We start from the raw sequence: 13,783 nt of genomic DNA, 5'->3' as shown, positions 1-13,783 counted from the left end.
CCCTTCGCCCCTTCACAGACGAAGCGGCTCTCGAACGGAAGCGTTTGGGCACGTCCCTCGCCCCCACACACTCCCCCCATCCCCTCTGCACTGAGCGTGGGCGGGCACAGTCAGCAGCGGCCTTAAGATGCTGGGACAGATAGGCCAAGCGCCGCTAGCGCTCACCATCATGGGGGGGGAGGGGGGAGGGAGGTGGCAGGTTCGGAAGCGAAATAGAAAGGAAACGACATAAGAGAGGTGAGAAAGGTCGAGTTAAGGGGCACCAAGGCCAAAGTGCTCACCTAAATCCCTTTCCTGGAGCGTCTCTCCTGAAGGTCAGCATGCATCTCGTGTTCCAGACGACGTCCCCTACATCTGGACATCTGGTCGTCTCTGCGACTTCAAGGGCTGCGAGGAGCGACGGGACCTTGAGCCCAAGAGCATCTTCGGCTGGTTCTGGTCCGGCACCCGCGGGAAGATGGCCCCGACCAACCAGGTGCCTCCCGGCTGGGGCTACAACCCCTGGTCACAGACCGGCCACAAGAAGGTGCGCCAGCCTGACAACGCCGAGTTCGACATCAACGGCACCAACGAGTCCTGCCTGAGCGTGCTCAACAACGTGTACAACGACGGCATCGGCTGGCACGACGTGGCCTGCTACCACGAGAAGCCCTTCGTCTGCGAGGACAGCGACGAGCTGCTGCAGTACGTGGGAGCCACGAACCCGGGCCTCAGGCTGTAGGCCTCGCCGGGTCCCGTGCCCGCACAGCCCACCAAGCAAGCAGAGTTACCAAAAGCCCTCCTGACCCTCCAGGAGGCAGCACTTCTTGTTCGACCGAGTGAAAAGTGTTGACGAGAGACAGTTGAGGGACAGCCAGTGGAAGCGTGAGTCAGCATGGTCGCTTACGTATTTTCGCTTCATCTAGCGACGCAGGCGGGGTGCAACTCGTTGATTCCCCAGACCGATGCCAGCGGGCATGCCACCACTCAGAGGTGATACAAATCAAGGGTGCATTGATCCAGTTACAGAGCAGTTCCAGAGTCACTAAATGTAAATCTGAAGAGATGTTTTACAAAAAAGGAATGCCTGTATAGCCATGCAGACTTTTTCAAGTCCAAGCATCCCACCGTTTTCTTTTTGTTTGTTCATTGAAAGTCTAATATTAAAAATATGGCTAACACAACGATTCAAACGCAACATGCCCATAGAATAAACCGAGAAAAACAAACATGTATGGCAGTATCCTTTGAATACTAGGTACAGAAACATGAAAAACAAAAAGTAAATTGCACCTACTTTATGTCTTTTACAATTAAATTGAAAACTAAAGCCACTGCAAACTTATGTCAATTTTTTTTATTTATCTCCACAACAGCAATGTTGAGCGCATACTACACAAGTAATGACAAGTATGACAGTTCTGCATTGTTACTTATTCTGGTGGGATCAGATCTCATGGCAAGCATAACCCAGTCTGAACACATTACAACCAAAATCAACAAATAATTATTACTTAATGCCACAATATTTTAAAAACTGTTTATTTGGCTGTAATGAGCAAACTGGTAATATATTTTGTATTTATTGATACATGTACCAAGTGACTTGTAAGTAAAACAGAAAGAAAAACAATAATATAATCTTTGTAATGCTCTAGGCCATATCCATTCATATCACTTTCATAGGAGGCATCCTCTTCTGCATTCAAAAGGTCATTGTTTTAGAAGCATGCACACAGAAAAAACAAAAAAAGCAATGAAAGCAGATAAAAATATGGGTTTTGAGTCAAATGGTCTATCTGGGATTCTGAATAAATTGACATTTTAAATAACAAATATGTGCCTAAAACAGACATCAATATTAAACAATAAAGCTATTGTTCATAACTTACAGATAAAGATTTAAAATATCACAGCATTTTTTTTGTCGTTTTCTTCATACTACAGTACCTGTATAAAGCATACTCATTCAAAGATTAGAAATACAACTAATAACAATAGAGTAAGAGAGACAATTAAAAATGTGTAGCACTACACCCCTGATTGATATCACGTCACAAAATTATGATAGCCTCATAAACAGCAACTAATAAATATACCAACTAATGCAAGACGTCTCACAAGCCAGCTAAAAGTAACAAATGAAATTAAAGAGAGAAACTAACACAAAACTCTAATATTAGTAATACAGCATTGTTGGTTCATTATATGAGGCAGCAATTTCTAAATTCCTTTAAAATCCAAGAAACTTTTTTAAAAAGAAACCACCACCAATAGCTGTTTTGTTTTTGTTTTTTAGTTCTTTTCAAAATATTCGTTTCAGAAAATAATTCCAGCGTCATTAGATGGGGAAATTTATTCCCTTAAGCCATTGAAAAAGATCAAATCCAAAACCGATTCCCAAAAAGGCATTTCAAGCATTGTATCTTCACAAATATCACACAAACTAGCACTTATACATACTGATCATTAATTATCATACCTATCCAATTTTGGATACTGATAACAGATATCAATACATACCTTATTTCTTCACTCCATATCAATTATTGCTACCATAACTTAACAAAAGCTAAGAGTATGCAAAACCTCTGATAAAACCCATATCCAACCGGTTAACAAAACCTGATCCTACTTTGGCTGTTCTATCCATGAAATCAAAGTTGATTTCCTGAGACCTTGCAAATTGACCAAGAAAACTGAGAGGATACTCTGCAGATTCATCCAACAATTTTACTACAATATTATATGTTCGGTCTTGAGTGAGTCGCACAAACTTTTTGAAATGAACCATAATTTCTGTGTTATACTGCACCTGCAATTGCAAGGAAAAGTACATTAAAACAAAACTCATTTCAGATTACAAAAAGGTTTTGTTCCCTGATTATAATGAATACATTACCCGATCAGAGAACTGGCTATCAGACAGCAATTTCCCGGTTTCGTCAAGAATTTGGACTTCTAGCTTTTCACAGTAATAATTGCACCTTTGTAACACAGCTGAAGCTGGGATGAGTCTAGAATAAACTTGAATGGCCCGCAAATCAATAGGAGCACTAACACGCATTGCAACCTGCAGCTCCATTGGGCCTAAAACAGTTGCAGACTGTTTCAATAAAGGGCGACGGCATAAGGATAGCCTATATCCCACCTCTCTACAAATAAAGAAAAAAGAAGAAAAATCAAATTAGAACAACATACATTTTTTTAAAAAATGAAAAAAAATAGGAAAATGGGAGATATTATTAAGGTGTTATAAATTATGATATTAAAACTTACTGTCGGGTCCTGAGAATATCACTTATACTTGGAGGAATTGCAAGAGATAGATTAGGATTTACCACTTGTTGAGAAATTATACTCTTGGGCTCAAGCCACTTTTCGGTGCCTTCAGATTTCTGAGGACCTGTCAGGACCATGTTCAACCTTCGACGCTTCCATTTGTCTCTGACTATCACAACATTTGAATTCTTCTCATTGTGGGCTATATCATCAAAAGACAATGAACCAGGACAAGTGGTGCTAATGCACATGTTAACACACTGCATTCCTCGCTTGTCATCAAGTTGTTTGTTTGAATGCAAAAACTCCTAAAACAGATTTTTAAATTTAAAGTGAAGAAGAATTTTCCAAAGTGTACTCTTTAACAATATTTTAGAGACGCAGCCCACCTTTATGAATACTACTTCCTCCCTTGTTAAGAGATCATCTATCTCACAAATTCGGTTGAACTGCTGAGGAGATAGAGTTAAAAAGCGCAGCTGTCCCCATGCACAACATTCCTCTAAAATAAGACGTTGATTTGAAACTGTTGAGAGCATGCCTTGTTCCTCACACTCACGTTTAGCCCATGAGAGTGCTCCTTCAATGAGACAGCATTCACAACCATTAATGGCATCAGATCCCAAAAGCTCAACAACTGAAGCTGGGGATAAATGATGAGAGGCATCATTAAGAACCTCAACTGCATACTTTTTCAGCATCTATGGTAAGAGAGAGATAAAATTAACAAACTGGAAATTTAATAGACTACTTCTGTTTAAAAAAAAAATCTCTAGGACATACCAACAGACATGGCTCATACAAGGCATCTTCTCCCAGAAGCTTGGCGTATTCATATACCGTCACCACATCTTTAGCTTGCATATTACGTTTCACATAAGAATGGCACAGTTGCGATAGATTAGAGATCAAGTACTTTTTGGCAGCATACAATACATCACAAGCCTCTTCAACACTAGAAAATTGAACATTGTCTGTGTACACATACCTATTGTCAGAAAGAAAAGGAACAAGGTGAACAAGTTTTACCACAGTAATAAATGTATGCCAATCATCTAAAAAGCAAGATACATACTGAAGCAGAACTTGAAATGCTTTAGGCTCTAGATCAGGAATTAAAATAGCACTTTTTTCCGCAAGAGGACCAAAACACATTGCCTCAAAAACAGGACTGCACGCAGCAAGTAAAATACGATGGGCATGAAATTCCTGAAAAAAATACCATTGGCGTTTGATTAGTTGTATTAATATTTTATAGAACATGTCCTTTAGGTGTTCGGATACTTGCCTGTCTATTATCTCCATCTCCAACCAAAAAAGTACAGTCACTCCATTGTGAGGTTTGCAACAGATTCCCAAGCCGTGACAAAAGTGTATAAGGGGGGTTTATTTGAGGTTTCACAGTGGCAGCCATTTATTTACTGTCAAAAATCAAAGTTTTGATTGAAAGAGATTTTAACACATAGTAGCACATCCCTTTCACAAAAATAGAAAGAATTGTTGAAAATTTGTGAGACGCCTGCGTGGATGCTCGGCAAGTTCGAGTTCGTTCAATTTTTATTTTTTTTTATTTTATTTAATAATGATCCTTACAGGTACCCCTTTACCTTGCAAGTTATTTGGTTGGAAGTTATCAAAACTAAGGTTAGCTTCACACAAGTATTTTCCTCGATTAGCTCTCCCACAAAGGAAAATAATTTTACAACCAGACTACTTTGAAGAAAACAAACTTAGTCGTCAGAGGTTATTCAACCCCACCGTAAACAAGACCGATACCCAAAACTAAAAAGACAAACCAACAAAAAAACAACAACAATAACTTGGAAAATCCAGCCAGGTAAGAGGTAAGGAAAAACAAATAAACAAAGCAACCAAAACAAAAACACTAACCTCAATTCTTGACAGTATTCGGTCACATTAAAAAAGTAAACCTTCAAATAACGTCAAGTTCGTCAAGACTTACAGTTCGCACTTACACTATAGAACCTTGATGCTGGAATAGATTGTCAATATCAAAATAATATTTGGGCCGCATCAACCAACCCAGGGGAGGGTATGTTCAGTTGACGTTCACAATCCAACACCAAAACTAATGCATTTCCGAAGTTTCCCATACCAACGTTTCTGAGTGAGTAATAAGTTCAGATGAGACATTAAAGAAAAACAAAACAAAAAACAACGACTTGCAAACTTTAAATTTAAATTAAATTTAAAATATTCACACTCATAAGTGGTTTAAGCCACATGTGGAGATAGAGGAGTTCCTTGAACATACACTGAACATGCTTTAGTCACTCCCTCTGCTTCTGCATGTGTTACGTGTTATGTCATTGCTAAATATTTTGGTACCGTGTTGTTATGAAGGGAAAAATGAAGGCACTGGAAAAAACACTCTCATCTAAACAAATATGACCGTTTATTGAGGGTCCAACTGCTTATAGAACATGTACATAAATCTCAGTAATATGTTTTGGAATGTATGAACACAAAAACATTATGAAATGCACATCAGTTTACTAGTTACTGCATCAAGACAACTGAAAGAGGTAACTGCAAACTTGAAGAGGAGACATTCCAAGGTCCTACAGTAGGTTGTGTCACTTGGGGTATCGTGCTCTGATTGGTTGACTGATCGTGACGTCAGTGTCAGTACTCTCGCGCCGTAGTTCAAATAGCTGATCGAGTGTTCACACAATTTCACTCACAATATTCATTTTAAGGAAAAATAATGTCGAGAATATCATTATTTTGTCCCCTACTTAGATATTGCACCACGTTTGGACTTGGATGGTCGTTCTGTAGCGAGATATGAAACGGATGACATCTGTCAGAATCTGCCGGCCGCCGGTGCCAGAAGGGCGGCCATATTGGATGAGAGGTTAGGTTGACTCTTATCCGTTACATATCAGTACGCAAACAAACGATCCGGTTGAAATTCATCATTCAAAGTTTACCCACACCTTGTTTATGCCACACCGATGGTATATTTTTATAGTCCGTTCGGTTAATTACTGTTAAAATAAAATTGAGTTAACAGGTATTTTCAAATTTGGCGCGAGCGAACTGACGCTGACGTCACGATCAGTCAACCAATGAGAGCACGATACCCCAAGTGACACAACCTACTGTAGGACCTTGGAGACATTCAGCGTTTCAGAACAGAAACTGGGTTGTTCCTCTGACTTAAATAGGGAAATCCAGATTAAAGGTAGACTCTGGCACCATTCTTTGAACTCCCAAAGTGATTACAAAATAATTCTATGTAGACTTAGGCTTTTTATGATAACTAGCAAATAATAAAAAAAATAAACATACGTGACAAAAGTTCCCCTCACATTTTGACAAACAATTTTTTTTCCACTTTAAAAGTAAGAAGGGCTATAAAAGTAACAATAGTACAATATAACACATTAAACAGTATAAAACACAATTTGCAAGAAACATATTTTTATATAGATATATATCTTAAAGCTCATAACATGACCACTGGTTATACAAAACGAATAATTTCAAATGGAAACTTAGGACAATTTTTCGCACAAGAGATGGAAAGAGCATCTTAAAACTGATCTGTCTCTCAATTTTGGAGTTGCGTTCAACACACATTCCAAATATTGCAGTCTAACAAGATGAAAAGGTAACAATATCTTCCGATCAAATTGAGGTTTTAAAATTCAAAGCAAGCATTACATGAGATCTGCCTGCATTGATACAAAAAACAAAGATGAGATTGTTTTAACAGGTCTACAACTCCATTTGGCATACATTGTTAATTTCAGAGTAAATCAGTCTGAATTTATATTAATATATATTTTTATATATTATATAGAGATAATATTTATAATACTTGAACAGAAAATGAGTAAGCCACTGGTATAGAAAGAATATCACATTTCCAAATATAACAGAATGGTACTTCCTCAAATTGAGAAAATTAGAACTTGATTGAAATTATGACGCAAGGCCCTTCAGTGATATAGTTCAGAGTTGAAGACAAAAGACTAAGTCTGGGTGACGTTAAAATTAACAGACAAACTTTAACATACAGCGTGATTAATTGAAGATAAGAGTAACTAAAAATAGATATCACATAAAGAACTCTATACCCGTCACTCTTTAATGTTTGCTTAAGTCGTTTGCTCATTTCTGTCCTCCCAGCTTCCTTAAGTCTGAATGTATTGAAGTACAAAATTACCAGTATCCGATACAACACTGAGACCCTCCAATACACCCTGCAATCCAAATTCAATGAGCACTTGACGATACAAGGCTTCAAACAGTAGTCCACTTTACCATTTCAAGAGAGTCATTACAGAACTAGGCAATGGCCTTAGCTTCAGGTAAGAATGCCTCCCAATGCTTGACTAGCTACAAATGGAGAAGAAAAGAAAAGACCATTAATAAACTGTGACAATACGGAGAAAATAAGGAACAAAAATCTGAAATTTCTTACTTGCTGTTGATGTAACATTAAATTTTCAAGATATGTTACAACAGTTTGTTTGAAGTCTTTCACTCTATTGATTTCAAAACGTTCCATTTCTTTCTTGATCATTTGAGAGATTGCATCAAATTCCTCCTGACCTCTTTCAACCTTTGCTTGCCACTATATGAAATAATTTGTTTTAAGAGTTATGAAACAAACAAACTGATTTCCACTTTAATATGACAGAGAGGAAATTTACATACCTCAACAACTTCTACTCCAGCTGTGTTACCCCTATCTGGTTTACCAGAAAGCTCCAGTTTTGCCTTTTGTTCCCGTTTCTTGTTAAGCATCAACTGTGCATGCTGCCAGTTCTGGTATACTTTCACTCTTTCATGAAACACATCCTGCACGAAAAAGAGGTTGATTAGGGTAACTGTAGGCTATTGTAGTCTATAAATCAACATCAATCAAAAATAATTTAATAAAAATACCTTGACAGCTCCGATTAAAGCAATATAATCTTTAAGAAGTTCACAAAGAATGGAAAAGTCTGTATTAGCTTGCTCATTATGAAGAGTTTCAACCTGAATAGAAGAGCAGCATAAGAGAAATTTCAATATTGGCATGAAATACTGTGATAGATTACCTACAATGAAGAATAGTCTTACAAAAAGCAATAATTAAACAGCATTACCTTCTCCTCAGTGTCAGCTAACTGAGACAATGCTCTTGAAAGAGCAGTGTGTTCTTCACAATTAGACAGCATAGCAGCGCTTTTAGCAAATGAAGATGTAAGGACAGCTAAATCTTTACGATGGATCACCATGGATTCTACACTTCCATGTAACTTTCGTAACTGGTTATCTAGATTTTCCATTTGGGTAGTCTTCTCTTCAAACCACTTGATTAGATTAAAAGAGATATTATTTGTTTTGTTAATTAATGTGACAAATAAGAAATATTGAAAAATATACTTACAGGGTCATTCTCATCCATCTTGAAAGTGATTTTATTGACTGTTTCACCAACTTTGTTAAAAAGACGTAGCACCCCAGCACCACTCAAAGCTGATGTACTGTTTGCTCGTGGAAGTTCATCCTCTACACACACAAAAATATGGCATATAGAAACATAAATACAAATACTCAGATGAAGCAAAGTTCTGAGGTCTTAATGTTCATTTACCACACTCGAGGAACTCTCGGAAATCAGGGTCAACACACAACACTGGGTGAGCAGCTGTACGTTTCATGTACCTTTCCAGGGCTGCGCGACGTTTCTCAACAAAGTCTCCAGTCAAACTTTGTTGGTCATTTTGGTTTGACATTTTGATTTTAGTTGTTCCTGAGAGATAATCAGAAAATTAAAACTCAGCCTTAAGAATGTATACTGAAGGAAGACTGATACTGTAAGTAATCCCACCAATCATGCTTTTCTCTGGTGCAGGTGGAATTATGCGTCCTGATCTTAAGTATTTCTCCACCAACTTATCATGCAGACCAAGAAAATCTGAAAATCGCCGATACACTGAAAACTGTTGCTTTCTAAAAAGTTTCATATTGGTCCTTGTTATAACTTTGTAAGCAACAAATGAACCCATTCCCTCTCCTCTTTTACTAGGTTCTGACACAATTATTTCAAGGAATTGGTCACCCCCATCTCTCTCCATTTGCTGCATGAGATACAATTTTAGATAAGTAAAAAGTTAATTACGTAAAAAGGAAAAAAAAAACAAGAACAAAATAAGGGGATGGACAGAAATAACTTGTACCTCTTTGGCATCATTGGCAACTACAGATCTTGGAGCTGGTGTTGGAACTGGTCTGTCCAAGAAACCACCAACATCATCATCATCGTCATCATCTTGTTCCGGCTGAGGAGACTCTTCAGATTGACCATTCAATCCAGATGGTCTATTATTCGATATGGTTAATCCACCAATGTCCTGAAAGGAAAATGACACATCTACATGAATGACCCTACCACATCCATGATTTAAGTGAAGTGATATTAACTTGTAGTGGTTTACACATAGTTTTTGCCAACATATTTTCAAGGTCAATTTAGATGTTTTGAATGTAATAATTACTATGCCACAGAAAGTTCAGAAGATGAGTCTGAAAAATACGATTTTCAACCCTTTTTATATAGATACTACGCACTTTTTCAAAATCATTTGAAAGGAGGTGTGTCAAACTGACATTTCATGATGCCCTCTACATAACCTGCCAGAGAGCAGCGTTGTCACTCTAATGTTGGGCTGATTAGATTACCGTCAAGGAAAGTGTCGATTTAGCAAGTAGGATAAACGGATAATTCTTCTCAGAAAAAAAGGTAATCGATCAACTTATCGCTATAATACAACATGAATGAATAGGCCAACATGATGTGTGATGTGACCGGCCCATTAACCACAACACATCACAGCCGCTAGGTGGGAATTACTCACATCAATGGCAGAACTGAAAATATCGTCACTCGCATCTTCGTAATTTTTGCTAATGTCGACGTTTTCGAACAACGGTGGGGGTTCTCTGTCATCAGCCATGGTTCCCTAAAGTAAGCGCTCAACAACAAGCGTAAGCGAACACGAAGTAAATGGATTGTCAATGGGAAGGGGGCGAGCCTGATGATAGCAGCAAGGCAGCGCGGGGGTGGGGGGAGGGAGGGGTCGAGGCTGAGCCGGGATGAAAACCGGAAGCGGTGTGCCTCTTGGATCAAGTAGTACAAGAAAGTGTAGAAGGCAGCTATTTCCTGTTGGCGGGCCGAATGTAAACACGCGCTCCTCTGCCCTGATCGGTTCCCATGGCAACCGGGACTTGAGTGCAACAGAGGAGGGCGTAACCGAAGGCAAGAATGACACTTCAACCCGTTGTTTATTTTGGTTTCATTCACATTTTAAATTAGAAAATTACTTTTATTAATTAGAATTCAATTCAATCATCATGCAGCTGAAAAAAGATCCATGGTCTCTATTGACTAGACAAGAGCGGCTTACTCAAGCATATAACTCATTGGTCTATTTTGCTTTAAATACAATTTTTTTACTTTTTGTTTGTTTGTGTTTTCGTTTTGCTGGCATGTTATCGAGATATCGAGAGGTGCAAGTACGTGTGGATTAAAATGGCGGGGTGTGCACCATGCTTTATTCCAGGCAAGATGCAGAAACAAGAGCCGAAAGATGACCTTGAGGTCGATGCAATAGCAGAGCAGGAGCTGTCCCGGCTCCAGCGCCACTATCGCATCATGGAAGGGGACAAAGAGTCTTTTTCAGAGGAGGCCAAATTTTTCTTGAATAAACAGAGGTACTGCGCGCCATCCCCGTTTCCTGTAGTTTGTCTGATCGGATCATTCACACATGCGACGTGGCGTGTGGCGTGAAAACTCGTCACGACACCGTTACTGTATCGGATCCAGACCTAGTCTAAAGTGCTCCCACAATACACGTCCCCCGAGGTGACGTAGGGTAAAGTTGGGCGATAAACGTTCTGTTGCCCGGGGCCGCCGCCCGCGGGCGCTCCGGGCGGGCCGCCGTCTTCACACAGCTGGTTGGCGGGCTGGCCTACCCAGCGCGTGACGGGCGCTATCATTAGCGGTGCCTCGCGAGACGTTCATTGTGAGGACACTGTGAAGGGGAACAAGGCAAGGCAGACGGAAACTTCTGCATTTTGCCTCCCTATCAAACGTTTTGGTAAGGGCCTGAGGGGAATCCTCACCCCCTTGCCCATGGATCCGTGCCTGCCAATGATGAGGAAGTACACGCCACCGCAGGTGTCAGGCTACCGATGTGTGGGACCAGAAAGAGAGAGACTTTCAAAAAACTATAACTCTGTCGTATTTGGAAATTTTGTCCTCTAGGAAAGTCATTGAATCCCTTCTTTCGGAGCGAAATGAACTCATCACAAACCTCAACGTCGCCGCTTCGAAGAGGATCGAATCGAAAGAGGCCAAGCAAAATGACTCCCTGGCGTTCCTCATGGAGGTGACGATCAGTTGATCAGCTAGCTGTGGGAGGGCGGGGAGGGGGAGTTGCTGACTTTGGCGCTTGCTTTCACTTCCTTCTCCAGGTTCAGTCCAGGTTCCAGGAGGCCATCCGGACGGAGAAGACGCAGCTGCACGAGCTGGAGCACCAGATCCGCAAGGTGGAGAAGGAAGTGGCCGCGCTGCGCAAGGACGACGTCACAGACCACAAGCTGATCGAGCAGGCTGTGGCGAGAGAGAAGAGCGTCAACCTGCTGGAGAACAGGCTCCACAATGTGGGTGCGGGGCCGGGGGCCGGGCCGGGTCCGGACGACCAGCAACGCCACTGACGAGCTCCTTCTGTCCCGTCCAGGCCACGGTCAAGTTCAACAAGCAGCTCGCGCACAACGCGGCGCTGCGGGAGGAGATCGACCACCTGCTCAAGGAGCGCGCCCAGTTCAACGTCCTGTACGAGGCGCTCGTCTCCAAGCTCAACCAGGGCAAGAAGATCATGATCGACCTGATCGAGCAGGCGACGCACGCATACGACCAGCGCGAGGAGTCGCAGACCAAGCTGAGCGTGCTCAAGGAGCGCGGCCGCCAGGACCTGATCGCGCAGAGCGCCGAGATGCGCGAGCTGCAGCGCCGCTTCGACCACGACACCAAGCTGCAGGAGTTCCTCGCCGTCAAGGGGCAGCATCGCGTGCTCGTCGACCTAGAGGCCAAGGAGGCCCTCAAGAAGAAGCAGCAGCGCGAGGCGACCGAACGCCTCATCCAGCAGTACCAGGCCATCCTGGAGCAGATCAAGGAGTTCTCCGGGGAGTCTGACATCGACCGCCTGTCTGCGCAATTCCTGAAGCAAGAGGAGGAAAACTTCGCCCTCTTCAACTATGTCAACGAGCTTAACAACGAGGTGAGATCCGACTGACCCGTTTGCTAAAATGCCACGGGTCTCTCACAATCTTTATCCTGTTCCAGCTCGAGTCGCTCCAAGAGCAGGTGTCCGAGCTGCGGGCGAGCCGAGACGAGCAGGACGTGACGAACAGGCAGCGCGAGCAGCAGCAGCAGGACAAGCTGCACGGGCTGCGCCGCGAGCTGGAGGGGCTCACGGCCGAGGCGGACGACGCCCAGAGGCGCCTGGACGGCTGGACCGAGCTGCGCAACAGGGTGCTGCGCGGCATCGAGGCGCTGTTCCACCTCGTCAAGTGCGACAACTCGCCGCTGCTCGAGCTGCTGGGTGAGTGCGCTGCGGGGACCCCGACAGAAGCCGGGCCGAGCTGCAGCTCACCGCCACCGTCACACTGACCGCATCTCCTGATCTAGGTGGAAACACCAACGTCACACCGTACAACCTCTTGTTGTACTTGGAGATGATCGAGCGTCGCTGCGTGGAGATGGTGAACAGATGCTACTTCCTTGAAAAGGCAACCGAAGACAAAGGGTCGCTGCCCGCGGGAGGGCCTGTGGTCTTCGGGGATGTGAAGCCAATTGTGAAGGCCCTACCGACGGTGGAAGCGATAGTAGAAGCTCACCCTTGTCCTCTGTGAGTACCCATACTTTTTAGGTTCGAAAGGTCAGTCGGGTTTGCCCTTTTTCAATGTTTATTTCTATTTTTATGCTGCAATGAAGTGGGAAAGTGTGAGGTAAACAGGAAACAACACAGAAAAAAGGGGCTTGACTTACGGATTAAGATTGGAAAAAATTCCCCATCTATTTCCAGATGTGTGGAGCAAGAAGAAATATCTGCTATTGGTGATGCAATTGTGACACCATTGACCAGGGATGAAGTTAGAAAGCAGCTGATATACAAAATACAAAATCCTGATCTTGACATGGAAGACAGGTTGCACACCATATCTCACTGCCGTTTACCTCGTTCTAGAAGACTAATGCAAAAGAGATTAAATGAAACCTAAGCCTGTATGCGGTTGGTAATTTAATGGTATTTTACATTAACAAGAGCAGTCTGTCCCTGAGTAATATTTTAATAAGACACAAAAGCGAGTTACAAGTTTCAATCATGTCATAATTTCAGAACAAACATACACTGAATATAATTCATCAGACACAGAGCAAATTGTTACTTCCTTGGATTCAGATTACATTTTCAGTTGATGAATATAATGTCTGCTA

The 13,783-nt window shown here is 41.9% G+C and overlaps 4 protein-coding genes across 10 annotated transcripts; 2 read left to right on the top strand and 2 right to left on the bottom strand.

Moving 5' to 3' along the window:
- Positions 1-338: 338 nt before the first annotated feature.
- On the top strand, positions 339-1,324 carry LOC127749718 (uncharacterized; the record flags this gene model as incomplete). Its single annotated transcript, XM_052269087.1, is given in 1 exon segment — positions 339-1,324. A coding segment is annotated over 1 exon segment (383 nt), but the record flags the coding sequence as incomplete, so codon positions are not given.
- On the bottom strand, positions 1,322-5,385 carry LOC113205972 (uncharacterized). Of its 5 annotated transcripts, none has more exons than XM_026421815.2 (8): positions 5,238-5,385; positions 4,550-4,682; positions 4,337-4,470; positions 4,045-4,249; positions 3,651-3,962; positions 3,259-3,569; positions 2,882-3,134; positions 1,322-2,794 (listed from the first exon to the last, which is right to left on the bottom strand). In XM_026421815.2, exons 2-8 carry the CDS (start codon positions 4,673-4,675, stop codon positions 2,552-2,554), a joined length of 1,584 nt encoding a protein of 527 aa, XP_026277600.1. In that variant the 5' UTR covers positions 4,676-4,682; positions 5,238-5,385; the 3' UTR covers positions 1,322-2,551. The 5 variants fall into 5 exon arrangements, with proteins under 5 accessions (XP_026277600.1, XP_026277601.1, XP_026277603.1 ...); XM_026421816.2 differs by having other exon boundaries at positions 5,152-5,342; XM_026421818.2 differs by lacking the exon at positions 5,238-5,385 and adding an exon at positions 5,058-5,143.
- Positions 5,386-5,660: 275 nt separating this feature from the next.
- LOC113205995 (sorting nexin-2) lies at positions 5,661-10,324 on the bottom strand. Its single transcript, XM_026421858.2, has 10 exons — positions 10,140-10,324; positions 9,462-9,635; positions 9,113-9,362; positions 8,876-9,034; positions 8,669-8,790; positions 8,385-8,591; positions 8,182-8,274; positions 7,951-8,094; positions 7,715-7,867; positions 5,661-7,629 (listed from the first exon to the last, which is right to left on the bottom strand). The coding sequence occupies exons 1-10, from the start codon at positions 10,236-10,238 to the stop codon at positions 7,579-7,581; spliced, it is 1,452 nt and encodes a 483-aa protein (XP_026277643.1). The 5' UTR covers positions 10,239-10,324; the 3' UTR covers positions 5,661-7,578.
- Positions 10,325-10,475: 151 nt separating this feature from the next.
- On the top strand, positions 10,476-13,570 carry LOC113205991 (outer dynein arm-docking complex subunit 1). Of its 3 annotated transcripts, none has more exons than XM_026421851.2 (8): positions 10,476-10,658; positions 10,845-10,995; positions 11,549-11,672; positions 11,758-11,946; positions 12,024-12,563; positions 12,629-12,887; positions 12,974-13,193; positions 13,371-13,570. In XM_026421851.2, the coding sequence occupies exons 2-8, from the start codon at positions 10,850-10,852 to the stop codon at positions 13,564-13,566; spliced, it is 1,674 nt and encodes a 557-aa protein (XP_026277636.1). In that variant the 5' UTR covers positions 10,476-10,658; positions 10,845-10,849; the 3' UTR covers positions 13,567-13,570. The 3 variants fall into 3 exon arrangements, with proteins under 3 accessions (XP_026277636.1, XP_052125043.1, XP_026277635.1); XM_052269083.1 differs by lacking the exon at positions 10,476-10,658 and adding an exon at positions 13,280-13,293 and having other exon boundaries at positions 10,751-10,995; XM_026421850.2 differs by lacking the exon at positions 10,476-10,658 and having other exon boundaries at positions 10,751-10,995.
- The last annotated feature ends 213 nt before the right edge of the window (positions 13,571-13,783 follow it).

The sequence above is a fragment of the Frankliniella occidentalis genome, unplaced genomic scaffold (assembly GCF_000697945.3).
Source record: "Frankliniella occidentalis isolate FOCC.00 unplaced genomic scaffold, Focc_3.1 Scaffold82, whole genome shotgun sequence".
NCBI lineage: Eukaryota > Metazoa > Arthropoda > Insecta > Thysanoptera > Thripidae > Frankliniella > Frankliniella occidentalis.
The sequence above is the reverse complement of the archived record's forward strand: the minus strand, read 5'-3'. Positions and strand labels throughout refer to the sequence as shown.

Coding starts and splice junctions, on each gene's coding strand:
- LOC113205972 (XM_026421815.2), bottom strand. CDS start 4,675: ATGGCTGCCACTGTGAAACCTCAAATAAACCCCCCTTATACACTTTTG. Junction 3,963..4,044: donor TGTATGAGCCATGTCTGTTG/GTATGTCCTAGA, acceptor CTCTTACCATAG/ATGCTGAAAAAGTATGCAGT. Junction 2,795..2,881: donor ATAGCCAGTTCTCTGATCGG/GTAATGTATTCA, acceptor TTGCAATTGCAG/GTGCAGTATAACACAGAAAT.
- LOC113205995 (XM_026421858.2), bottom strand. CDS start 10,238: ATGGCTGATGACAGAGAACCCCCACCGTTGTTCGAAAACGTCGACATT. Junction 9,636..10,139: donor TTTTCAGTTCTGCCATTGAT/GTGAGTAATTCC, acceptor TTTTCCTTTCAG/GACATTGGTGGATTAACCAT. Junction 8,275..8,384: donor TAGCTGACACTGAGGAGAAG/GTAATGCTGTTT, acceptor TCTTCTATTCAG/GTTGAAACTCTTCATAATGA.
- LOC113205991 (XM_026421850.2), top strand. CDS start 10,814: ATGGCGGGGTGTGCACCATGCTTTATTCCAGGCAAGATGCAGAAACAA. Junction 11,947..12,023: donor TGGAGAACAGGCTCCACAAT/GTGGGTGCGGGG, acceptor TGTCCCGTCCAG/GCCACGGTCAAGTTCAACAA. Junction 13,194..13,370: donor GAAGCTCACCCTTGTCCTCT/GTGAGTACCCAT, acceptor ATCTATTTCCAG/ATGTGTGGAGCAAGAAGAAA.